General features: G+C 41.7%; 1 protein-coding gene across 1 annotated transcript; it reads left to right on the top strand.

The window, feature by feature from the left end:
- The first annotated feature begins 2,752 nt into the window (after positions 1–2,752).
- LOC115418390 (uncharacterized) lies at positions 2,753–24,846 on the top strand. Its single transcript, XM_030132847.1, has 7 exons — positions 2,753–3,092; positions 5,638–5,970; positions 13,148–13,231; positions 22,454–22,786; positions 22,877–22,951; positions 24,068–24,160; positions 24,550–24,846. Exons 1-7 carry the CDS (start codon positions 3,014–3,016, stop codon positions 24,672–24,674), a joined length of 1,122 nt encoding a protein of 373 aa, XP_029988707.1. The 5' UTR covers positions 2,753–3,013; the 3' UTR covers positions 24,675–24,846.
- Positions 24,847–26,072: the final 1,226 nt, after the last annotated feature.

The following is a 26,072-nucleotide window of genomic DNA, read 5'->3' as shown; positions in this document are numbered from 1 at the left end:
GGATTTACAATGTGATATGTACAGAGTGCAAATGGAGTTTTTGTACAGTGAGTGGGTGTGTGGGTCTGGTCTATTAAAAATATATGTTTATGTATATATTATTTACAGTGGGTTTTACTTTGTAATATGTGCAGAAACTGCAAATTGAAGTATTTATACAGTGAGTGGATATGTACAGGAATACAGTCTGTAAAATATATGTTTATGTATATATATAAATTATTGTAGTGCAAGTACAGGGTTGTTGTTTTTTTTTACGTAGTGCGATTAGACAGTTTTATAACGAGTGCAAAATATAAGTTTGTGAATTGGAGTCAGAGGGGTATTGACACTGGATGGGTCATGAAGTGTTCATCAGGGTGACGGCCTGGGGGAAAAAACTGTTCTTGTGTCTGGCTGTTTTGGCATACAGTGTTCTGTATCGTCTGCCAGAAGGAAGAAGTTCAAGCAGGTTGTGGCTGGGGTGTGAGGGGTCTGCAGCGATGTTTCCTGAGTCTGGATATGTATAAGTCCTGAATGGTGGGCAGATCAGCACCAGTGATCTTCTCTGCAGTCCTTATTGTCCGTTTCAGTCTGTTCCTGTCCTGTTTGGTGGCTGATCCAAACCAGACGGTGATGGACGTGTACAGAATAGACTGGATTATTGCAGTATAGAACTGGATCAGCAGCTCCTGGGGCAGGTTGAGATTCCTGAGTTGATGCAGGAAGTACATCCTTTGCTGGACTTTCTTGGTGATAGTGGCTATGTTGGAAGTCCACTTCAAATCCTGGGAGATGGTGGATCCCAGGAACCTGAATGTTTCCACAGTAGTCATCATGTTATCGTGGATTGTGATGGGGGCCAATTTAGGGGGGGCTACTTTACAATAGTTTAATGTAAAATACTATTTAATCTTAGTGATTATTTTGGCCAATACCTTATAGTCAGTGTTCATTAATGGTAAGTGCCTGTGTCATCGCCTTGCTTGAACAGTAAATTTAAAATTTCGTCATAAAATAAATCTGCCATGACTCCGTTATGTAAACTGTAGAGGTAAAAGAGAGAAGATCTTGAACTTCTTCAATATTTAACTGGTAAAACTATCCCTACAAGGGAGGTGATGGCGTATGCCAAAATTTTCTGTTATTTGTCTTTGTGTTTTTGTTTCTCACGTGGGGGTGCATAACTGGGTGGTCAGTCCTGGTGCCGGACGGCTGCTGGTGGTTGGTAACACAGTGGGTGCTTCCTCCAGCTGGTTTGGTATGGACAGGTGCTACTGGGGGGCCGGGTTCTACCTGGACCATGCTTTGTTCATATATGAATTAAGAAACGCTGCACCAAACCAGTCATGCTACAGACATGGCAACAGGTTGATGCCCACAGCACAGGCGGAAGAGCGAGCCACTAATGTTTGGGCTGCGGGGGGCTCAACCAAGATTTTTTTGAAAACTGAGCAATTGAAACACAGCCACAGCCTCTTTAACAATTTCCCTTTGCACATTTGTCTACCCAAACAAGTCGACATTTCAGCCTATAAGAAGTCTACTTCAAATTTGAGAAACCACGTCATGTTAAGTTGAAATAAGCTTAGTTTTGGCTGTGGACAGTCTAGTGCTGTTTGTAATACAGTTTGTTTAATATTCAACAGAAGGGGAAGATATGTTCAAAGACATCTAGGCTAACTCGTATAAGTAAATAGAAAACCATGCACAGTATCTGCCTCCATAAGAACAAATAAGATATTAATGTGATGTAACCAACAATGATTTTTACGAGGTACACTTGTAAGTAGCTGTAATGTTCCCATATATATTTTATATATTTTATTTTAACATTTCATTTATTAATTGTTGAATTTAAAAGATCAATAAGTATGTTACTCAGGAAGTACTCAGTACCTGAATTATTTTTTCATTAAGTACTTTTTTACTTTTACTTGAGTCATTATTTGGATGACTACTTTTTACTTGTACTTGAGTAATATTTTTCTAAAGTAACAGTACTTTTACTTTAGTATAATTTTTGGCTACTCTACCCACCTCTGCCACTGCTGTACCCAACTCTAGAAGGCAGCGCCTGCACACTGCTCTACAGGTGGAGCCCAGAGTCCATCAGGGAAAGGGGGGAGGGATGGGGTGGATCAAACCATTTTCGAGACAAGATGGGTGGGGGAGTGCTGTATTTTTGTTGTTAAAATATTACGTTTCAACCATGTACTGTATATGGTTTTGACATTTTTCTAGCATGTTAAGAATGGACATGATTTTCATCCTGGTCGCGGAACACTGGACCAGCTCTATACCCTCCATCGGGTGCTCGAGGGTTCATGGGAGTTCGCCCAACCGGTCCACTTTACAAGAATACAGTCGTACCCTGCTCGTCCAAAGCAGTTGTAGCTCTGTTGTATAAAGTACTTGATATTGACTAGATGTAAATCCCCTCAGTACCAGTAGATCATGCATATATTCACAGGGGTCAGTACACGGTCTACTGTAAATGGACTTTGGATCAGTTGGTTCTCTGCCTAGTTTTAGACCCTGGTTGTGAGTAATGATGAAACCATGTATATTTTTCAGGTTAAAAAAAAAAGCGATGATCCCCTACACCCTGGATGTTAGGATACACGATTTCTGTCCACATGTCAGTGTTCATGGACTACTTGTTCTTTGGTAGCTCGTACGGATCCATGTCCAGTCCAGTTGTCCTTCATTTAATTTCATATTTCACATGTCCCGGTCTCGCTGTGTTTACTGCGATTCTCCGTCAAGTTGAGCAGGTTGGTTTTTGCGTCAGCACTCCCAAAAATGGACTAAAAACGCCCATGAGCCACGGCAACTTAGGTTGACGCAGGCGCAGACAGGCACAAGATTTAGACCTGCCATGCTGCGGGAAATCTTTGTAACATCAACTTGTGCTGTAGTATTTGTCATGTCATTCACTGAAGGACGGCAAGCCTCCTCCCGGCTGCAATAGATAGGAAGGAGAACACGAGTCAGTCAACTGTAGGACGTTTTACTTCTCAGTTGAACAGTTATGGCTGTGATGGGAGTCTGTTTAATAATTCTAAATGGGACTGTGTTTACTCTGCTGTTCCACACGTCATTTGCTGCCAGTGAGTTTACCAGCATTATAACTAATATAAAGTTAAATTAATATTATTGTGGCTTTAGTTTAATTTCTAACTGGGGTGTGATATTCCTCGGTGTTAATGAAACATTCTGATTTTAGGTTTTATTCTCAATCATAAAACACATCATTTATTTATTTTATTTATCTTTTTTTTTTTTTGTCATTTGTGAGTTGTGTTGATGTCCATAGTGTTAGAAGGATGGTAATGTGTTTAAACAAGTTGAATTGACTGGGGTTTATGTTTAACAACTTTGTATAATTCACTCAGTCACTGGCTGTTTTCTTTAACAAATGCCATTCACTTCTATAGTTCCAACTGTGTAATAATTAGAGGTGGGCGACTATGATAATATCGTAAATGTTGATTTGACAATGTGCAATTTTACATTAAAGCGTAAATACTGTGATTGTAAAACTATGAAGGTTGATGTTGAAGGCTGATTTGTGTTGGAATATTTAAAACTTCTGCATTAGCATACGGTCAGATATGAAAACTGGTCAGGGATTCCGTTTAATGCTTTATTTTCTCTTCATGCAGATTATATACAGGTGGAACAGTTCAGGTGATGACATGGGTAGGATGATTTGGATTGACATGGATGAGATTATTTTTAGATCTTAAACAAAGGGAAACAATAACTGTATTACTAAACAATTCCAAACACTTTCAAAGATATTCAATTAACAATAACACAAAATACAACTCACTCAAGTATGCATCCATCCAGTCTGTGCATTTAAGTCTTGGTCTTCTCTTCAGGCCACATGCTCCCAGTCAAACAAAGGGAAAAGAGCATGGTCTGGGCCTGGTCCTTCCTCTTAAATGGTTGGGTGTGGCCTGATAGGTGAGGCGAGGTCCTGCCCCTCCCCAACCAGGAAGTGGAGTTTTTAACAGTGATAGCCCTGAAGTCGATGACACCCGAGACAGAGTACAGTTCCACTGGATTCAGGCTTTAGTACAAACCGCGCGTCTCTTTTCTTTTTCTCCCCACTCTCTCTGGGCATGCGCGCACACAGCCAAGACTCAGGAAGCAGGTAACAGTCACAGCCTGAACATGAATTCCCACATAATGCAGAAACACAAAAACACTCTTAGCATGCTTAACACAGGGTATCACAATACTGTCTCGGTATGAAAACAAACGCACGGTGCATAGATGGTGAAGTCCTCAGTGACTGTCACTGAATGAGTGATTCAGAAGCCAATCAGGCACAAAAACACAACAGTCTCACATGGAGGAAATACGCGGAAGTCTCTGGTCTCCCTCCGCGGATGAGTTCATATCAGACGTGGGTCCACATGATAACATGACTAGCCTGGATATGGTTCGCTTTTGACCAGACTGATGTCGGTCAAAATCCGTTATATGCAAGCTGGAGCGCTGTAAGTGGGGGTAAACGTGACAAATTCATGTGGAGGGGATCAGGTGGATCCAGGTTAGAAGTTGTGAAATATTTGTGTAAGATCCGCTGTTTAATAGAGGAATAGAAACCGGTAGTCAGACGTGTAGGGAAATCCGCCTGTTGCTGTTGTATTAAATTGTTACGTTTATGGTGCTCTTACATTACAAGGACACACAACCTCACTCAGACTAAAGCAGATAACATCTAAAAACTATACCTTGTCTGAACAAAAGAAAAGTTTAATAATTACACAACCTCACTGTTTAATATCAAATTTGTTGTTACTTTTAAATGGCTCTTATTTATATTTATCAATCAAATATATTTTACTTCCTTTAACAAGAACATTTGGTGCACAGCAAGTGGAAAACATAACACAGATTGTTAAACAAATATTTCATTAAATATTCAATAAGTATTACAAGCAGCAATAAAATACTTTTTCATGTTCAGAATTGACTCTGTGAGAGCAGTCATTTGTTGGAGTTAGTTTCTGTCCTCTCTCCTCCTTGTGGTGTATAGGGTCTCAACACTGTTGGAGTACACGTCTGCTTTTTCTGCTCACAGTTGTCCATAATTCCTGTTTTCTTGTTAACGCTGCATAAATTTTAATATGAAATTGTCAGACAAAATGCCATAATTCTTTAAACTGTTTTGATCCTTCACACATGCACATACAGTACTAACCTGCTACTAGTATGGGAGATAATTTGCTTACTGAGGTGCATCTGAATCCTCCAAAACCTTTCCTCTATAACTGTTCCTGCTTGGATGAAGTGGTTCCATGCTACGTCAGGCTCACCTTACACTTCTTGCATGTGACAGTTTTCTAAGAAGTAACTCTCCCAAACTTTGGATAGTTTGTTTTGATGTAGTCCACTGTCATTCACCATGCAGCTGCTGCTTCTGCTTCTGTCTTGTCTCTGAGCTACTTCAGTTGGCTATGATGATGCGTCCTTTAGCATGGGATACGCACAATGACGTCATTTAAGAACCATTAATTAGTAAAGTCGTTGCAGCCCTATAGAGCAGTAGATTTTGTGATACCGTTTCTTGTTATTTTCGATAGTTGAAATATATGCTCATGTTTATAACACTTGAATATAATGTCAATTTCTCAACAGCCTTTCCAGAACAGCATGTAGATGCAGTAGAAGGTGGCAGCGCCTTCTTAAACTGTCTTGTGGATAACCAGCACAATGTGGAGAAGTTAACAGTGGAGTGGTCCAAGTGGTCCAAAGATGGAGTGAAAGAGTGCGTCCACCTCTATAAACACAGAAAAGACCAAGTTGCCGACCAGGATGAGAAGTTCAGAGGCAAGGCCAACCTCAAACATGAAGGGTTGAAAAGGGGAAATGTGACCCTGGAGTTGCAGTTTGTCCACCTGTCCGACAGTGGACGATACGTCTGCTACATTCCCAGGCTGGACCACCACTGTTACATCATCCTCACTATTGGTAAAGATGATCTTAGTTGTACTGTATGCAAGAATTACCTGGTAAGATGTTTACTGTGTCAAAGTTAAACCAGTATCTCATTTTAAACAGTTTCTGCTGGACAAAACAACATGACAAAGGGAGAAAACTCCAGCACAACTGGACCTCCAGAGGAGGACAACCAAGGTGAGTCTAGTAATTATGGACTGTAGAAGCAGTTTATTTAGGATATTTTATCTTTATTTTTGTGTCAGCTAAAATCTAAGTAACACACATATACCCGTCCATATTGTTTCTTTCCAGTGCGTTGGTGTCAGTAAAACCAAAGTGTGAATTATTTTTAGGGTCTTACAGATATACATTAGTTCTGGAGGCTCCACATCATCCTGCAGATGGTGCATAGTGGATCAGAGTTTGTTATGATGAGGCCTACGCGCCATCCATGAGATGGAAATGTGAAAAGGCCAACATCTATTTCTAGAAACATGGTTCATTCTTGTAGTTTACCTACAAACCATACTGTCTTTGATTTCTAGATGAGTAACTACATTTTATGGAGGACATGGCTTCGATTACTGGATTGTCCAAACTATTAGACACTACATGTGTTTCTGTAGATTGTAGTGAATCTGAAGCACATTTTTATCACAGAGTATGAATTGAGCAAAACAGTGGCCTCATCAGAAAGTGGTGGTGTTGGTTCCATAACACTTGGCTGCAGGAAACAGTGGAAGTAAAGGCCTTGGTGGATCTGATATTCCTGTCTCAGTATGTGCATTAATGTTTTACGGAGGAGGGGCTCAATCAAGCTTTATGAAACTCAAGAAAGTTCCACAAATGTTATCATTCCCATAAACTTTTTGAAAACTGAGCAACTGAAACAGCCACAGCCTCTTAAATAATTTCCCCTTGCAAATTTGAATTTCAAAAGTAAAAAAGGTCTAGAGCCATATATTGTGTCTGAGAATATATATTTTGCTTCTTTCCACTTTTCTTGATTCCTTTTTGTGATGGCCGTGCCCACAGCCACACAAAATGTTGCAGCAGCCACATTCACAAAACATCACCACCACATGTTGAGTTATGTTGAGCTGCAGTGACTTGGTTTACACACAACACTCATAGTTTGTTTTGTTTAAAATTGGTTTATTAGCACTTTGATAACACACTGTCGCTAGATGGAGCATGCACATTTAGTTTACATTGTTTGTCATTTTGCTATTAATTCATTTTCTTTTCTTTGAGTTACCTGGCTGCTGGGTGGCATTTCCTGTTTGCAGACAAAATATGGGGATGAGGGCAGATCAGGGTTTTATGCTGAAGTCCCTCCCATGGACCAGACTAAGAACTTGTACATCAGGGAGAGGATTATGGTTTCTTTGTGTTGCTCTTAGTTTATGTCTATTTACTTTCCCACTGTGTGTAAACTGTGGTTTTGATTTATTTATTTATTTCGAACATGCAAAAAAAAAAAATAATAATAATAATAATAATAATAATAACAAAATAAAACATTCAAATGGACAGAATGTATCTCGAAGCACATACAAGTCTGAATTTTGCATGGTCGAAAAGGAGTAGGAAGAAGTATGAACTCAGGAACTGGTTTGATCTACGAGTATACAGTACAGGCCAAAAGTTTGGACACACCTTCTCATTCTTCGCATTTTCTTTTTTTTCATGACTATTTACATTGTAGATTCTCACTGAAGGCATCAAAACTATGAATGAACACATGTGGAATTATGTACTTAACAAAAAAGTGTGAAATAACTGAAAACATCTCTTATATTCTAGTTTCTTCAAAGTAGCCACCCTTAGCTCTGATGACTGCCTTGCACACCCTTGGCATTCTCTTGATGAGCATCAAGAGGTAGTCACCTGAAATGGTTTTCACTTCATAGCTGTGCCTTGTCAGGGTTACTTGGTGGAATTTCTTGCCTTATTGATGGGGTTGGGACCATCAGTTGTGTTGTGCAGAAGTCAGGTTGATGCACAGCTGACAGCCCGATTGGACAACTGTTAGAATGCATATTATGGCGAGAACCAATCAGCTAAGTAAAGACAAACGAGTGGCCATCATTACTTTAAGAAATGAAGGTCAGTCAGTCTAGAAAATTTCAAAAACTTTGAATGTGTCCCCAAGTGCAGTCGCAAAAACCATCAAGCGCTCCAACGAAACTGGCTCACATGAGGACCGCCCCAGGAAAGGAAGACCGAGAGTCACCTCTGATGCTGAAGATAAGTTCATCTGAGTCACCAGCCTCAGAAATCGCAAATTAACAGCTGCTCAGATTAGAGACCAGATGAATACCACACAGAGCTCTAGCAGCAGACACATCTCTACAACAACTGAGGAGACTGCGTGAATCAGGCCTTCATGGTCAAATAGCTGCTAGGAAACCACTGCTCAGGAGAGGCAACAAACAGAAGAGATTTATTTGGGCCAAGAAACCCAAGGAATGGACATTAGACCAGTGGAAATCTGTGCTTTGGTCTGATGAGTCCAAATTTGAGATCTTTGGATCCAACCGCCGTGTCTTTGTGCGACGCAGAAAAGGTGAACGGATGGATGCTACATGCCTGGTTCCCACCGTGAAGCATGGAGGGGGAGGTGTGATGGTGTGGGGGTGCTTTGCTGGTGACACTGTTGGGGATTTATTCAAGATTGAAGGCAACCTGAATCAGCATGGCTACCACAGCATCCTGAAGTGACATGCCATTCCATCCGATTTGCGTTTAGTTGGACCATCATTTATGTTTCAACAGGACAATGACCCCAAACACACCTCCAGGCTGTGTGAGGGATATTTGACCAAGAAGGAGAGTGATGGGGTGCTGCGCCAGATGACCTGGCCTCCACAGTCACCGGACCTGAACCCAATCGAGATGGTTTGGGGTGAGCTGGACCGCAGAGTGAAGGCAAAAGGGCCAACAAGTGCTAAGCATCTCTGGGAACTTCTTCAAGACTGTTGGGAAACCATTTCAGGTGACTACCTCTTGAAGCTCATCAAGAGAATGCCAAGAGTGTGCAAAACAGTCATCAGAGCTAAGGGTGGCTACTTTGAAGAAACTAGAATATAAGAGATGTTTTCAGTTATTTCACACTTTTTTGTGAAGTACATAATTCCACATGTGTTCATTCATAGTTTTGATGCCTTCAGTGAGAATCTACAATGTAAATAGTCATGAAAATAAAGAAAATGCAAAGAATGAGAAGGTGTGTCCAAACTTTTGGCCTGTACTGTACATGTTGCCCCAGTGTCTCAGTCTGGCAGGTCTGTTAGTTGAGTTGATGTCTAGGTTTGTTAGCATTTTCTTCGGTAGAGTTGTATTTTGTTGACCTCTTTTAAGGGCTCTATAACTCTGATGTCAGTTATTTGTTTTGTAAAGATATTTTTCTGTGAAACAAATCCCCTTTTTCAGAACTTTAAACCTGTGTTTTGTGGTTTGACTGCTTGGTCCATGACACTTTTAAATATTGCTTTGATTTTCAGGTCATTGTGTCCTTTTTGTTTTGTGGAAGTGTCTTATTTAAGTTTTGTGAGTACGGTAAAATGGATGGGATGGTTTTCAGGAGAGAAATCTATGTGCTTTTAGTCACAAAATGGGAATGTGGTGACAGGAGTATAGCGGCACCAGCGACTTCTTTAACCACACAGAGTTTATCATCAAATGTGGAATATAAAATAAAGTACACAATGGACAGCAGCGTTTCATTAGTCACAGAGCAGAGGTCCACACAATTAAAATTAGAGCAATAAGAATTGGCCAAGATGAGCATAGAAATGTACTCTCCTGTGTATTAAGATGCAGATTGTTTTATGTCCTTATGTGCAGTTTGGATAAAATGATAAAATTCACACTTTATATGAGAGAAGTTGCACTAAACTTCATATCTTTTCTGATTTCCTACAGGTCATCTACACCGGAACTTTGGCAGAGCTATTATACTTTCCATCGTTTTCCTTATCTTTGGCATTTTCATCGTCATCCTGATCATATATCGTAAGTTACAAAATCATGTCTTGCAGCTGTTTTTCCTCATAATTTACAAAATATTTTTATAAATTTATCTTGGCATTTTAATTTGACTTACTTATGGAAGAGCTTCGTCAAAAAGGGCAATTAGATACTGAAACTGTAGCGCTGAAAGGTTCACTCATCCATATTAATCTGTGAATTATTTAGACAATGGCTGGTCCTAATTCCCAAATCTGAGGTGATATTTGTCTACTCACAAATCAATCTATTAGTTGTACTGGATTTTGTTCACCATCACAGAGATGTCTCATTAACCAGGGGCCCTGAACTGAACACCCAAGTGCTCAGCATTTTGTCTAAACTTCCCTAAATTTGGTTAACCTCAGCTTTGCAACCTGTTTTCACAGGACGTCGTTCATATGCTCCTGAAAATCAACTACCAGAAGGTGTCCTTTGAGCTCCACCCCAGAGATCAGCATTAACCAGGCCTCAACACCATGTCTGGTTACACACACACAGACACACACGGTTGTCAAATTAAAAGGATAAAAATGTAAAGTATTGCAGAATTTGACTAGAATCTTTATCCTACTTACTACTGCATTAGTCCAACTCTGAGGTCCTTCCACTGGCTGCCTGTCTACCACAGGATAGACTTTAAAGTTCTGTTGCTAGTCTATAAAGCTCTGAATGGTTCAGGACCAGAATACATCAGTGACCTCCTGACTCAGTATGAACCCACCAGACCCCTCAGGTCATCTGGATCTGGTCTTTTCTCAGTTCCCAGAGTCAGAACCAGACACGGAGAAGCTGCGTTCAGCTTCTATACTCCACATGTCTGGAACAAACTCCCAGAAAACCTCAGATCAGCTGAAACACTCAGTTTATTTAAATCCAGGTTAAAGACCCACCTGTTCTCAGCTGCATTTGAATAGAGTTTGTATTCATCAGTTCAGATCTGCACTTTTCCTTTTAAGCTACAAGGTGGTATCTGTTGTATCTGTTTATCTGTTTTATCTATTTATCTGATTTTGTTTTTTTGTTTGTTTTTCTCATTCCTATACTTTTATTGCTTCCCTGCTGTAATGCTTTTAATGTTTTATGTAAAGCACTTTGAATTGTCTTGTACATGAAATGTGCAATATAAATAAACTTGTTTTGCCTGCCTACTTTTTTTTTGTCTGTCATTTCAACATCACATCATTTTCAATGTTGGAGCATCTGGTTGGAACCATTTCTTAGACAAGGCCTTCCTCCCTCCAACAGGTAATATTCTTATTTCATATTCGTCTGCTTTAGATTGAATATTCAGTGCTCCAACCCTCAAGTACATTGTCTTAGCATCAAATGGGATAGTGTTTGAAAAACAGTTTCCAAACACTTCTGAATTTCTAACCGAAAAGATATGAGTTTGGGGCGGCTCCAGAATATATGATAATGATCGGCTACAGCTGAACCGCATAACCTCCAACAATTCGCCACAACACCTTGATTTCTACAAAGGAGGTGTTTAGTCTCAACGAGTCTTTCCTGGTTAAATAATCATTCATTTAAAAAAAAAAAAAACTAATTTGAGTTCAGCCATCTCATCAATGTGGTCTGAACCCCTAGGTCAGTAGTTCCCAACCTCTTTTTGGGTCATGACCCAGTTTTAACATCACAAATTTCTTTTGACCCCAGACATTCAAAACTCAGACTTTTTTTTTTTGGCAAAAATTAATTTGTTTTTGATCATGCAATAGTTTGCTATACTATGTTGCAAATAAACATTAATTTTAGGTGACATTTAGTCTGTATAATGTATATTATTATGAACGGAGGCAGAAAAGCCAGGTGTAGATTACTGCACAAAGTGAGAATTTTATTTCCCTTGACTGAGACACTGTGCATGATTGATATATTTGCACCCTGCGATCAGGATTTACATTCATGATGTGACAAAAATCTGTGTCTGATCAAATGTAGTTCACATAGCCAGCATCTTTGTAAAAACACTGTGTTTTCCATGTGGGCTACAGCACAGGCCAACACTTCATCATTAACGGCATGTTTACTGGATGTATAGATCATTTAGCTGCAGGTTTGTAGAGCAGAATTTCAGTGGAATTTATAAGGGATCACATGTGTCCAGGGAAACTTGTTCAACTCTGTTTTGAAATGATGGTTTTCCTGTTGCTGCTGCTCATGGCCCTTTGTAAAAGGACTGTAGGCCTGAGAAAGACAATATCTTGTTGATTAATTCCTATGCAAGGAGCAGTTTGTACAGTCTGTAGTTGGTAGCAGCTAACCAAAAACAAGGAACACTTAAGTGCCAGAGAAAATGGAGGTCCTTTACTTTGTATTTGTTCTTTTAAACATTAAGCTTGATGTTCAAACACTAATTATGTGATACTCAAACTAAGATGCCATGCGGGACAAGAAAATCAAACAGAAATGTTCGGGTGTTCATTTTCAGTGACACAGCACCCTCTGCTGATCAATGCCTTACACAAAACTGTTGTCTCTCCAAGGTACCAGTGCTTTTATTTTTATTTTTAGGGGGAAAGATGACAAAGTAAATAAGAAACAACTCTATTTGAAAATTATTAAGGAATATGGTAATCATAGTTATTGATCTATTTTTATGTTGTAAAAAGCTTGTAATATAGGAAAGAGAAGTGATTAAGAAATATAACAATGTTCCAGTCGGTGAGCTTTGGTCCTTTAGAGTGGACTCTGTAGCACTTCTCTGGATGTTTGGCCATAAGGGTGAATGAGCTGAATGGATGCAGGACAGGTTTTACCAACAGCCAACATTTTGGGATCCATTTTGTGAAAATCCAGTTTGCTGGAAAGGAGAAGGAGGCAGATGACGGTGACCATTAATAACACATCAAATGGACCTGGACATCCTGTCCTGGATGGATGTGCACCCTGTCACTTTGTCTCCTAATGTTCTCACCTTGTTCACTCAAAGAGAAAAAACCCTGTGGTCATTTCATGTTAATCAATCATGTTTTTATCATTTGAATTAATTTCAAATATATTCCTGTGGGGAAAAGGGTACCTCATGCTGTGTTGTTTTCTGTTGGAGTCTGGTCTGTATCTGTGTGGGTTTTTTTTTTTTTTCCAGATTCATTCATTCATTCATCCTCTGTATCAGTAAAGTTGGTTAGTGAGTGCTTAACGCAAGAACTACCTTGTCAAGATTAACCCAGTATTTAATTTTGAACAGTTTCCAATGGACAAAACAAGATGACAAAGGGAGAAAAGTCCATCACAACTGGACCCCAAGATGAGGACAAACAGACTGAATCTGGTAAATATGGACTCTATAAGCTGTGTAGTTTATTTAGCATGTTTTTTGTTTTTTTATTTCTTTTTATTAAACATTTCACCATCTGAATAAAACTCATGGGAAGACCATAAGCCTCCATCACAGCCCAGACATACTGGTGTGAGATGTAATCAAATGCCTTGTTTTGGTCGAGACCAGGGAAGGACAACCTGTGGCTCCCAGGCCACATTTGGCTCTTGGGCCCTTTTCAAGTGGTTTCATGTAGCTTTGTCAAAAACATGGAAATGAATAACAGAATCTTTTATTTATTTATTCATTTTTACACATTTTGCTATTATCATCACAACCACAGTCATTCTGATGTTACGCAGTTGTAAAAATATAGTCAATACTCCAAACAAATCAGGTCATACTAATAAAACTAGACTCCTTTGTGTTTTGACACTGAAGGTATTCATCTGTATTCTCTACTGCAAAGAAGTCTTCCACATACCAGTCAATATTTGCTACACAACACAATAATGACAAATTTTACCGTTTTCCTTAGTGTTCTGTAATTTAGTTGTAGTTCTCTAAATGCTCTGAAACTTTGATTTATTCTTGACATGTTCCATACCAACTAATCCTGAAGAACTTTTTAAACAGTCACCACTATGAGGGAAAACGCATAAGGATATTTTTTGATTCCAGACAGATTTTTTTTTTTTTTTTTTTTGTCTATATCAGTCCTAAAATGGATCTTTAGACAGCAAAGTTTCAAGATCCATGTATAACTGCTCTCTTTAAGCGTTCAAATTATCCCACATTAAGCAGCCTTTAACTGCACAGGTCTATTCCTTCACAATATCTTAGTGATTATTTTTTGGCCAATCCCTTATAATCAGTGTTTATTAATGGTAAGTGCCTGTGTCAACGCCTTGCTTGAACAGTAACTTTAAAATTCCTTCATAAAATGAATCTGCCATGACCCCATAATGTAAATCTTCATTAAACATAGAGGTAAGAGAGAGATCTAGGACTTTCTCAATATTTAACTGATAAAACTCTCCTTACTAGAGAGGTGATGGCATATGACAAAATGTTCTGTTATTTGTCTTTGAGTGTTTGTTTCTCATGTGGGGGTGTATAACTGGGTGGTCAGTTTTGGTGCTGGATGGCTGCTGCTGGTTGGGAACACACTGGGTGCTTAGATCTTCCTGCTGCTGGTTTGATGTAGACAAGTGCTGCTGGGGGGGCGGGTTCTATCTGGACTATGCTTTATTCATGTATGAATCTGGGCAGATTAGGGATGGGTGATAAAATGATAACGATATATACTGCGAAATAACTTTTCTCCGATAGAAATATGAGATATGCTCGATACAATTTCAATGGAATTGGTTCGTCCGTGTTTTGACAGAAGTAAGAACAGCCAATCATAATTAAGTAGCGCTGCACCGAACCAATCACGCTACAGCAACAGCAACAGGTTGACGCCCATAGCACAGGCGGAAGAGAGAGCCGCTAATGCGTGGGCTATCCCTCTCTGCCATTGACTGTTCTCTGAGTAAACACTGTGGGAATGTGAAAGCCCCGTCTCCGCCCCGCCTCCCCGACAGTCTGCCCAATCAACATCGAGAAAGCCCAGAACGTTGGGTTACGGTGTAACCCTGGTTCTCTGAGAATAGAGAATATCTCTCCACTACATATAGAATATATGTTATGGGATTTACTGACATCCCCGCAGCTGACGTGAAAACTTCTTTAAGACACACCACGCCTACCGTGGCTTCCCCTGCGCCCTATAAATAGACCCAGCTGCGCAGGGAACAGCTGATTCACTCTGATTTGAACAGGTCCCGAGCGGCCTCGATGTGGAGAGATATTCTCTATTCTCAGAGAACCAGGGTTAAACCGTAACCCAACGTTCTCTATCGCATGAGAATATCTCTCCACTACATATAGAATATATGTTATGGGCTCTGTAAGACACACCGTGAGGGTCCCAAGGAGACAGAGCAGACACCGCTCCAATAGCGACCCCATGAGGTAGTATCGAATGAGACGTCACCACCCCGAGTGCACATAATTTACAGTGTGTACAAAATCACCACAGAACTATATACAGAACGTACGCCTATAAGGTGGCGACACCGCAAGACGCTATGTGCCACCACCAGCTGTACGTGATCCTTGCATACCCAACCCTGCCAGACGCAGGGGCTGGGTACAAGGAAGAGGCCACTCAGATGGCTCGCACTCTGCAAGGCCACTGACTTGGATCTTGACATCACCCTGGCCAGGCCCGAGGTCAACTGGCCAGGGGCACAGTGAATCAATGTTTAGGTTGACATGGCCCCCAGCACACGCTCCCCAAAGGAGGTACTGGTGGCCACATTCAAACTATAAAATCTGGCAAAAGCATTTGGCGTAGCCCATGTGGCTGCTGCGCACACGTCTGAGAGGGCAGCTCCCTGCCACAAGGCCCAGGAGGTGGATACGCCTCGTGTAGAGTGCGCTTTCACTCCCTCTGGCGCCGGCTCACCTGTCTCACTGTACGCTCAGTGGACAGCCTCCACCACCCAGTGAGAAAGCCAAGCCTTAGACACCGGCTCTCCCCGACGCTGAGGCTGGAAACAGACGAACAGCTGATCAGTTTTCCTGAATGCAGCTGTCCATTGAATATAAATCTTGAGGGCCCTAACCGGGCACAGCGCTGACCATTGTGGACCCCTGCCTGCCCCCTGAGAAGGCCTAAGGGCTCGCAGTTCCACTGATTGACTTATGTGAAAATCAGTGAGCACCTTAGGTAAGAATGCTGGGTTCGGATGGAGGATAACCCCTGCATCCTCTGGAAGGAAGCGGCAGCAACTCTCCTAGCAGGTTTGGCAGGAGGCTGAACGGGGGAAAAACATAGAGCAGCCCCTGAGGCCACTGGTGCGCCATGGCATTGCAGCCCAGGGGAGGCAAATCTCTCTCGATGGAGTAATACAGTGGGCAGTGAGCATTCCCCTTCGAGGCAAACAGGTCAGCCACCGCTCTTCCAAAGCGGTGCCAGATCTCCTCCACCACTGCTGGGTGGAGCCTCCAGTTCCTTGGATGCGGTCCCCTCCTGGAAAGGAGGTCCGCCACCACATTCACCACACCAGGCACATGCATTGCCCTGAGTGACAGGAATTGCTTGTATGCCCATGTCCACAGTCTTTGTGCCAACCTGCTCAGGCGCAGAGAGCCTGTGCCTCCCTGCCTGTACATGCGGCTCTCCTGCACATGCGGCCAGCACCTCTGTGCTGGCCGCATGTGCAGGAGAGCCTGTGGCACCACCCGACAGCAGCGGTCAGGAGACCTAACAGGCGAAGACACAGCTTCCATGTGACCCTGGCCCCCAGCGGAAACTGCTCCAGACATTCCCTGAGGGAATCCTGTCTGGCCGGAGTCAATGTCACCAACCCAGTCCTGGTATCTAGCCACATACCGAGGAACTGGGTGGTCTGAGATGGCTGCAGATTGCACTCTTTGTCGTTGATGCGCAGACCCGGATACTGGATGTGCATCAACAACATCTGGACACAGCAACGACACTGCTCCTCTGTCTGAGCACATATAAGCCAATCGTCCAGGTAATTCATTAGTCTGAGACCCTGCTGCCGCAGAGGGCCTAGGGTCGCATCCATGCATCTGGTAAACGAGCGGGGAGCCAGCGATATCCCAAAGGGGAGGACACAGAATTCAAAGATTTTGCCGTTGAAGGCAAACCTGAGGAATCTTCTGTGGCCCTCCCATATTGGAATTTTGAAATATGCGTCCTTGAGGTCGACTGTTGCGAACCAGTGTCCCACAAGGACTGCTTGCTTCACCCGCGGTATGGACAACATCTTGCACTTCAGGGGCCGTAGAAACTTGTTCAGGCCCCTGAGGTCCAAAACGGGCCGGAGTGTCCCATCGCGTTTTGGGATCAGAAAATACGCGAATAGAACCCTGTCCGCCTGTCTTCGTGCCCCACTCCTCTGATGGCCCTCTTGGCCAGGAGACTGGACACCTCTGAGCACAAGATCTCCCTGTGTTGGTGATCTGCCACGATGGTAAAAGCAGGTACTGAAGTCACAGGGGGGGCGCTCAAAAACTGAAGACAATACCCCTGAGTCATTGTTGAAACAACCCAGGGGTCCACCCCCAGGGACTCCCATACTACCTGAGACCCCTGAGGGTTTGGGCGGAAAGGGGGAAAAATGGCATCAGGACCGAGACTTGGGGCCCTGGGGAGCTTTGCCCCCATGCCCTCTTCGTCCTTTCCTGCTGCGCCGCCCTGCCTCCAGCTGGACCCTCAGATCTGACTGGGCCTGACTAGCTTGATGCTGTTGTTGGTGCACCTGCTGTGGCTGACGCACCTCTTGCCAGCCCGTGGTCTGCCTCAGGGCATTTGACATCTCTCGAGCCGCACGATGAGCCTCCTGCACTTGGTGGATCATCACCGTCGCCTGTGGCCCAAACATAGCTGTCGGCTCTACAGGCAGCCTGAGTAGACATGCCCTGTCGTCAGGATGCAACTGGGACTGCGACAACCACAGATGGCGGCGTGCTTGCCAGAAACCTGACAATGCCTTGCTAGCAGCCTCCCCTTGCTCTCTCATAAGCTTGGGGAGAAGTGAGGAGACCTGTTGCAGTTCCTCTATGAGCTGCCTCCCAGACTCCTCTGAAAGCTGCTGGGCTAAGTGCCGCTGATACAGGGACAATATGGCCACCGTGTTGGCCAGTTTTGTCTGGACTGCCATAGCCCCATGCATCTTCTCCAGCAAACCGTCCATCACCTTGCAGTTCTTGCTCTGGCTCTTCCCTTTCCCCAGAACCGACTGTGAGGGAGCTACCAGAGCCCAATGGTGCATCCACAGAGGGTAGCGGCCCACAGCCGATCCTCTCTGGAGTGTGAACTGCAGTCATGGCCCTACAGAGCCCGGACCAGTGACCCATTGCCTGTGGGGTCCCAAATTGCTTCCTGACCACCTCCTCAAAGTCTGAGAGGAGGGGCACCAAGAAGCGTGTTGAAGGTTGAGAGCCCCCTTTATCATCATCAAAACGTGACGGGCCCAGCCCTTGTAAAGGTGGCAGTTCCACACCCAGAGCCGCTGCTGCTCTACTAATAAGACCTTGAAGGAGGGGAGACCGCTTCTCATCGAGCTCCCCCTCCTCTTGCTGGTCCGCCGCGACCCTATCTTCCTCTTCCGAAGGAGACAGGTTAACATCCTCATCATCCCCCTCCACATCTATAAATGGGGATGTGGGGCGTTCCTCATCTGAGGGCCCTGGGGGAGAATGTACCACCTCTGCTGGGCCAGACCTGGACACAGACCGCACCCCCCCCACTGTATACACAGTCAGGGGGCCGGTACTGGAGCCCATGCCAGCCTGTCCAGTTTCTACAGCCATAGGCTTGAACCGCTTGGCAGCCCGTAGGCCTACAGTAGGGGTCTCCCGTATTGTGCCTTGTCTCTGAAACAACCGGCAACGTGCTTCCCTTTGCCTTGCTGACATGCAAAAGCAACTCATACATGCAGCAGGATCCTCCCTTGCTGCCAATGCATGTTCCTCTCCCAAGCAATACACACATAAGTCATGGGGATCATCTATGGGGATCCTCCCCCCACAGCCCATGCACAATGGACTCTCCCGGCTCGTCATTGCGTGACGTCACCGTCACGTGACCCGGAAAAGTTTATGGCGTTTTGTTTGCTAAGTTTGTTAGCTTTAACTTTGTTTACCTGTGAGTCTGCCTTTTTTTTCTAAAAATCGACTCATGGAATGGGGATAGGGAGAGAAGCTTTTTCTTTGGGACGCTGTTGTGCCACTGCCGACACAACACACAATATACAAGGAAGCGTCTTTTTTTTTTTTTTTTTTTTTTTTTTTAAATGGCAAGAAAGCCGTCCCGGAGGAAAATGCTGGCCGTGCCCGCGACTTGTCGCATCTCCGGCCAGCTGCACCTATACGGCACAATCCTCCTAATGGACAACTTCCCCACGCTAAAAAGAAAAAAGGAGGAGATATGAGAGAGGACGCTGGCTGCACCCGCGACTTTGTCGCTTCCTCAGACCAGCTGTACGCTCAGTACCCTCAGCTCAACTTCTCCAAAGAAAATAGAAGGGAGCAAAAAAGGCAACTTTTCACCCTGAGAGGAGTCTAACACAGACCAGCTCTCTACCCGAAGGTATGTGGATCGCACAAAAAGTCACCCTTCGTCTCCCTCTTTGTCTTTCACGCTCTCACGTTGTCTGATCTGCAGTGAAAATCAGAGAATCAGCTGTTCCCTGCGCAGCTGGGTCTATTTATAGGGCGCAGGGGAAGCCACGTGATGTGTCTTAAAGAAGTTTTCACGTCAGCTGCGGGGATGTCAGTAAATCCCATAACATATATTCTATATGTAGTGGAGAGATATTCTCATGCGATAGAGAACAGTGCTCAGCTTTGACCCTACAGCCTGGGGCTCCATAACAGCATACTTCTCAGTTGAAAAGTTATGGCTGTGATGGGAGTCTGTTTAATAATTCTAATTGGGACTGTGTTTACTCTGCTGTTCCACACGTCATTTGCTGTCGGTGAGTTTACCAGCATTATAACTAATATAAAGTTAAATTAATATTAGTGTGGCTTTAGTTTTATTTCTAACTGGGGTGTGATGTTCCTCTGTGTCAGTGAGACATTCTGATTTTATGACACTTTGGTTTATTCTCAGTCAAAAAATACAATGGTTACACATGACGATAAACTTGGATATATATTTGTATATATATATATATATATATATATATATATATATATATATATATATATATATATTTTTTTTTTTTTTTTTTTTTTGTCATTCGTGAGTTGTGTTGATGTCCATAGTGTTAGAAGGATGGTAATGTGTTTAAACAAGTGGAATTGACTGGGGTTTATGTTTGACAACTTTGTATAACTCACTCAGTCACTGGCTGTGTTCTTTAACAAATGCCATTCACTTCTATAGTTCCAACTGTGTAATAATTAGAGGTGGGCGACTATGATAATATCGTAAATGTTGATTTGACAATGTGCAATTTTACATTCACGAGTATTCATACTGTCTGAAATGAAAACAAACGGATGGTGCATAGATGGTAAAGGGGAGGTAGTTAACTGCACCCAGAGTGGAGCATGAGTTAAGGCGTGCACAATAAGGACAGAGCTGAAGGACCGCCTACAACAGCAGCGTCCTCCCGGGCCGGCTGCAACAAAAAGCAAAGTTTGTGACAAAGCATACTTCTCAATGGAACGGTTACGGCTATGATGGGAGTCTGTTTAATAATTCTAAATGGGACTGTGTTTACTCTACTGTTCCTCATGTCATTTGCTGCCGGTGAGTTTACCAGCATTATAACTAATATAAAGTTAAATTAATATTATTGTGGCTTTAGTTTTATTTCTAACTGGGGTGTGATATTCCTCTGTGTCAGTGAGACATTCTGATTTTATGACACTTTTATTCTCAATCATAAAACACGATGGTTACGACTGACAACAAAAGTTGTGGATATATTTTTGCAGGGTTTTTTCGTCATTCGTGAGTTGTGTTGATGTCCATAGTGTTAGAAGGATGGTAATGTGTTTAAACAAGTGGAATTGACTGGGGTTTATGTTTGACAACTTTGTATAACTCACTCAGTCACTGGCTGTGTTCTTTAACAAATGCCATTCACTTCTATAGTTCCAACTGTGTAATAATTAGAGGTGGGCGACTATGATAATATCGTAAATGTTGATTTGACAATGTGCAATTTTACATTCACGAGTATTCATACTGTCTGAAATGAAAACAAACGCACGGTGCATAGATGGTAAACGGAAGTGACATCCAAGTCGTCAGCTACTGTCACTAAAGTCGCGCATGACGCTGCTTTTGTCAGAAGTCAATCTGGCAAGTCAAGCCACGTGGTGCTCGAGAGGGCACAAAAACACAACAGTCTTATATGACGGAAATACGCGAAGTCTCCGGTCTTCCTCCGCGGATGAGTTCATATACCAGTCCACATGACCTGGAAATGGTTCGCTTTGACCAGACTGATGTCGGTCAAAATCCGTTAAATGCAAACTGGAGCGCTGTAAGTGGGGGTAAACGTGACAAATTCATGTGGAGGGGATCAGGTGGATCCAGGTTAGAAGTTGTGAAATATTTGTGTAAGATCCGCTGTTTAATAGAGGAATAGAAGCTGGGAGTCAAACGTGTAGGGAAATCCGCCTGTTGCTGTTGTATTAAATTGTTACGTTTATGGTGCTCTTACATTACAAGGACACACAACCTCACTCAGACTAAAGCAGGTAACATCTAAAAACTATACCTTGTCTGAAGAAAAGTACAAAGAAAAGTATAATAATTACACAACCTCACTGTTTAATATCAAATTTATTGTTGCTTTTAAATGGCTCTTATTTATATTTATCAATCAAATATATTTCCTTCCTTTAACAAGAACATTTGGTGCACAGCAAGTGGAAAACATAACACAGATTGTTAAACAAATATTTCATCAAATATTCAATAAGCATTACAAGCAGCAATAAAATACTTTTTCATGTTCAGAATTGACTCTGTGAGAGCAGTCATTTGTTGGAGTTAGTTTCTGTCCTCTCTCCTCCTTGTGGTGTATAGGGTCTCAACACTGTTGGAGTACACATCTGCTTTTTCTGCTCACAGTTGTCCAATACTCCTGTTTTCTTGTTAACGCTGCATAAATTTTAACATGAAATTGTCAGACAAAATGCCATAATTCTTTAAACTGTTTTGATCCTTCACACATGCACATACAGTACTAACCTGCTACTAGTATGGGAGATAATTTGCTTACTGAGGTGCATCTGAATCCTCCAAAACCTTTCCTCTATAACTGTTCCTGCTTGGATGAAGTGGTTCCATGCTACGTCAGGCTCACCTTACACTTCTTGCATGTGGCAGTTTTCTAAGAAGTAACTCTCCCAAACTTTGGATAGTTTGTTTTGATGTAGTCCACCGTCATTCACCATGCAGCTGCTGCTTCTGCTTCTGTCCTGTCTCTGAGCTACTTCAGTTGGCTATGATGATACGTCCTTTAGCATGGGATAGGCACCATGACGTCACTTAAGGTCCATTAACTAGTAAAGTCGTTGCAGCCCTATAGAGCAGTAGATTTTGTGATACTGTTTCTGGTTATTTTCCACAGTTGAAGTATATGCCCATGTTTATAACACTTGAATATAATGTCAATTTCTCAACAGCCTTTCCAGAACAGCATGTAGATGCAGTAGAAGGTGGCAGCGCCTTCTTAAACTGTCTTGTGGAAAACCAGCGCAATGTGGAGAAGTTAACAGTGGAGTGGTCCAAGTGGTCCAAAGATGGAGTGAAAGAGTGCGTCCACCTCTATAAACACAGAAAAGACCAAGTTGCCAACCAGGATGAGAAGTTCAGAGGCAAGGCCAACCTCAAACATGAAGGCTTGAAAGGTGGAATTGTGACCCTGGAGCTGCAGTTTGTCCACCTGTCCAACAGTGGACGATACATCTGCTACATTCCCAGGCTGGACCACCACTGTTACATCATCCTCAATATTGGTAAAGATGATCTTAGTTGTACTGTATGCAAGAATTACCTGGTAAGATGTTTACTGTGTCAAAGTTAAACCAGTATCTCATTTTAAACAGTTTCTGCTGGACAAAACAACATGACAAAGGGAGAAAACTCCAGCACAACTGGACCTCCAGATGAGGACAACCAAGGTGAGTCTAGTAGTTATGGACTGTAGAAGCAGTTTATTTAGGATATTTTATCTTTATATCGACTAAAATCTAAGTAACACACATATACCCGTCCATATTGTTTCTTTCCAGTGCGTTGGTGTCAGTAAAACCAAAGTGTGAATTATTTTTAGGATCTTACAGATATACATTAGTTCTGGAGGCTCCACATCATCCTGCAGATGGTGCATAGTGGATCAGAGTTTGTTGTGATGAGGCCTACGTGCCATCCATGAGATGGAAATGTGAAAATGCCAACATCTATTCCTAGAAACATGGTTCGTTCTTGTAGTTTACCTACAAACATACTGTGTTTCATTTCTAGATGAGTAACTACATTTTATGGAGGACATGGCTTTGATTACTGGATTGTCCAAACTATTAGGGACACTACATGTTTTTCTGTAGATTCTAGTGAGGGAGGGGCTGCTCGACCAAGCTTTATGAAACTCAAGAAAGTTCCACAAATTTTATCATTTCCATCAACTTTTTGAGAACTGAGCAATTGAAATACAGCCACAGCCTCTTTAATAATTTCCCTTTGCAAATTTGCATTTCAAAAGTAAAAAATGTGTACAGCCATATATTGTCTCTAAGAATATATATTTTGCTTCTTTCCACTTTTCTCGATTCCTTTTAAATATTGCTCAGATTTTCAGGTCATTGTGTCCTATCTGTTTTGTGGAAGTGTCTTATTTAAGTTTTGTGAGTACGGTTAAATGGATGGGATGGTTTTCAGGAGAAAAATCTATGTGCTTTCAGTCACAAAATGAGGATGTGGTGACATGAGTATAGCGGCACCAGCGGGTTCTTTAACTGCACAGTTTATCATCATATGTGGAATATAAAATAAAAAATAAAGTACACAATGGACAGCAGTGTTTGATTAGAGGAGGGATAGAGGGATAGAGCAGAGGTCCACACAATTAAAATTAGAGCAATAAGAATTGGCCAAGATGAGCATAGAAATGTACTCCCCTGTGTATTAAGATGCAGATTGTTTTATGTCCTTATGTGCAGTTTGGATAAAATGATGAAATTCACACTCTATATGGGAGAGGTTGCACTAAACTTCATATCTTTTCTGATTTCTTACAGGTCATCTAAACCGGAACTTTGGCAGAGCTATCGTGCTTTCCATCGTTTTCCTTATCTTCAGCATTTTCATCGTCATCCTGATCATACTGGCCCGTAAGTTACAAAATCATGTCTTGCAGCTGTTTTTCCTCATAATTTACAAAATATTTTTATAAATTTATCTTGGCATTTTTATTTGACTTACACTGAATGGAAGAGCTTCATCAAAAAGGGCAATTTGATACTAAAACTGTAGCTTTGAAAGGTTCACTCATCCATATTAATCTGTGAATTATTTAGACAATGGCTGGTCCTAATTCCCAAATCTAAGGTGATATTTGTCTACTCACAAATCAGTCTATTAATTGTACTGGATTTTGTTCACCATCACAGTGACGTCTCATTAACCAGGGGCCCTGAACTGAACACCCAAGTGCTCAGCATTTTGTCTAAACTTCCCTAAGTTTGGTTGTTAACCTCAGCTTTGCAACCTGTTTTCACAGGACGTCATGCAGCAATGAAGTCTGAAATGAAGAGAACGAAGAGAACCAGCTCATATGATCCTGAAAATCAACTACCAGAAGGTGTCTCTATCACCTCTGAGCTCCACCCCAGAGATCAGCATTAACCAGGCCTCAGCGCCACGTCTGGTCACACACACAGACACACACAGTTGTCTAAGTAAAGGGATAAAAATATGACGTATTTGGTCAGTGGTTCCCAACCTTTTTTTGGCTCTTGACCCCATTTTAACATCACAAATTTTTGGCAACCCCAGGGATTAAAAACAGAAACATTTTTTTGGCTAAAATTAATTTGTTTCTGATCATGTAATAGTTTGCTATACTATGTTGCAAATAAACATTAATTTTAGACAACATTTAGTCTATATAATGTACATTTTTATGGCTGGAGGCAGAAAAGCCAGGTGTAGATTACTGCACGAAGTGAGAATTTGATTTTCCTTGGTCAGGATATGTACAGTCAGTCAAGCTTGGATTTACAAGGCTGACAATTAATACTGAACAAACAAGAACTCAAACTATGAATTATGAAAGAGCTGAAGCATCTGAAACCGACCACAATGAACATTTGAAAGATAAACAGTACCACAGTGCTTCAGTTTCAGCTTCACAGTTTGTCATGTCTTTTATATATTGGGATTGTCCCTGTCAACTCACCATATATTTTTTATTTCTAAGTTGTTGGGTTTTTTTTATCAATTGCTAGAAATTTCAGGCAACCCCACAGTTGAAAAACACTGCCCTAAGGTTTGTTTTTTTGGCTGAAGTCTTGGTGATAATGTCCTGTTTACCTCTTTGTCTCTTTCAGTTACTGTGGATGTTTTCAAACTGCAGCATCTTTTATAAATAAAGCCCAGTTACTGTATGTTCATATCATTAAAAAAAATATACTAATTTTATTTGAAATATGTCACTTTCAGCATCAGCTACTGTTTGTTTTTTCTTCAGTTTCTTTTTATTTCTTTTGTTTAAATCAAAGCACTTTTTGTACATGTTCTTGTCTTTTCCCATTTTATAAATAAATTGATTTCACTCTTTAAAAATACCCGGTGAGTCTCATACAACATTTCCAATGTTTAACATGAGTTGCCTGCAGGATTGATCATCAAATTTACATTTCTAACAGATTATGTTATCTCAGAATAATAAGCAACTAAAAAAATGTACTTGGAATTCACATACTTTTTTGTTAATAGTATAGAATTGCATTTTATTTTCAGTCATTGAAAATACATGAATATTTATTTAAAATATAATTTATTTCCAGCTCTTCAGAATGGTACTAATATGACACTAAACCATTTTACTGTATGATGCTTCATTACATTAAGGCATTAATTTAGGACTAAGCACACATCTCTCACTATAATTTGGAGGAAGAAAACATGAGTTGAAGTAGGTTTAAGGCAGGTTTAATATCCAAATGCATCACACATATAAGCACATTTCCAACCCATACAGTTGTGTAGATATGAGGAACAGTTCCTTTTTCTGGGGATTTT

The sequence above is a fragment of the Sphaeramia orbicularis genome, chromosome 1, assembly GCF_902148855.1.
Source record: "Sphaeramia orbicularis chromosome 1, fSphaOr1.1, whole genome shotgun sequence".
Lineage (NCBI taxonomy): Eukaryota > Metazoa > Chordata > Actinopteri > Kurtiformes > Apogonidae > Sphaeramia > Sphaeramia orbicularis.
This window is presented reverse-complemented; position numbering and strand designations above follow the sequence as displayed.

Coding starts and splice junctions, on each gene's coding strand:
- LOC115418390 (XM_030132847.1), top strand. CDS start 3,014: ATGGCTGTGATGGGAGTCTGTTTAATAATTCTAAATGGGACTGTGTTT. Junction 3,093..5,637: donor CCACACGTCATTTGCTGCCA/GTGAGTTTACCA, acceptor ATTTCTCAACAG/CCTTTCCAGAACAGCATGTA. Junction 22,952..24,067: donor TCCAGATGAGGACAACCAAG/GTGAGTCTAGTA, acceptor GATTTCTTACAG/GTCATCTAAACCGGAACTTT.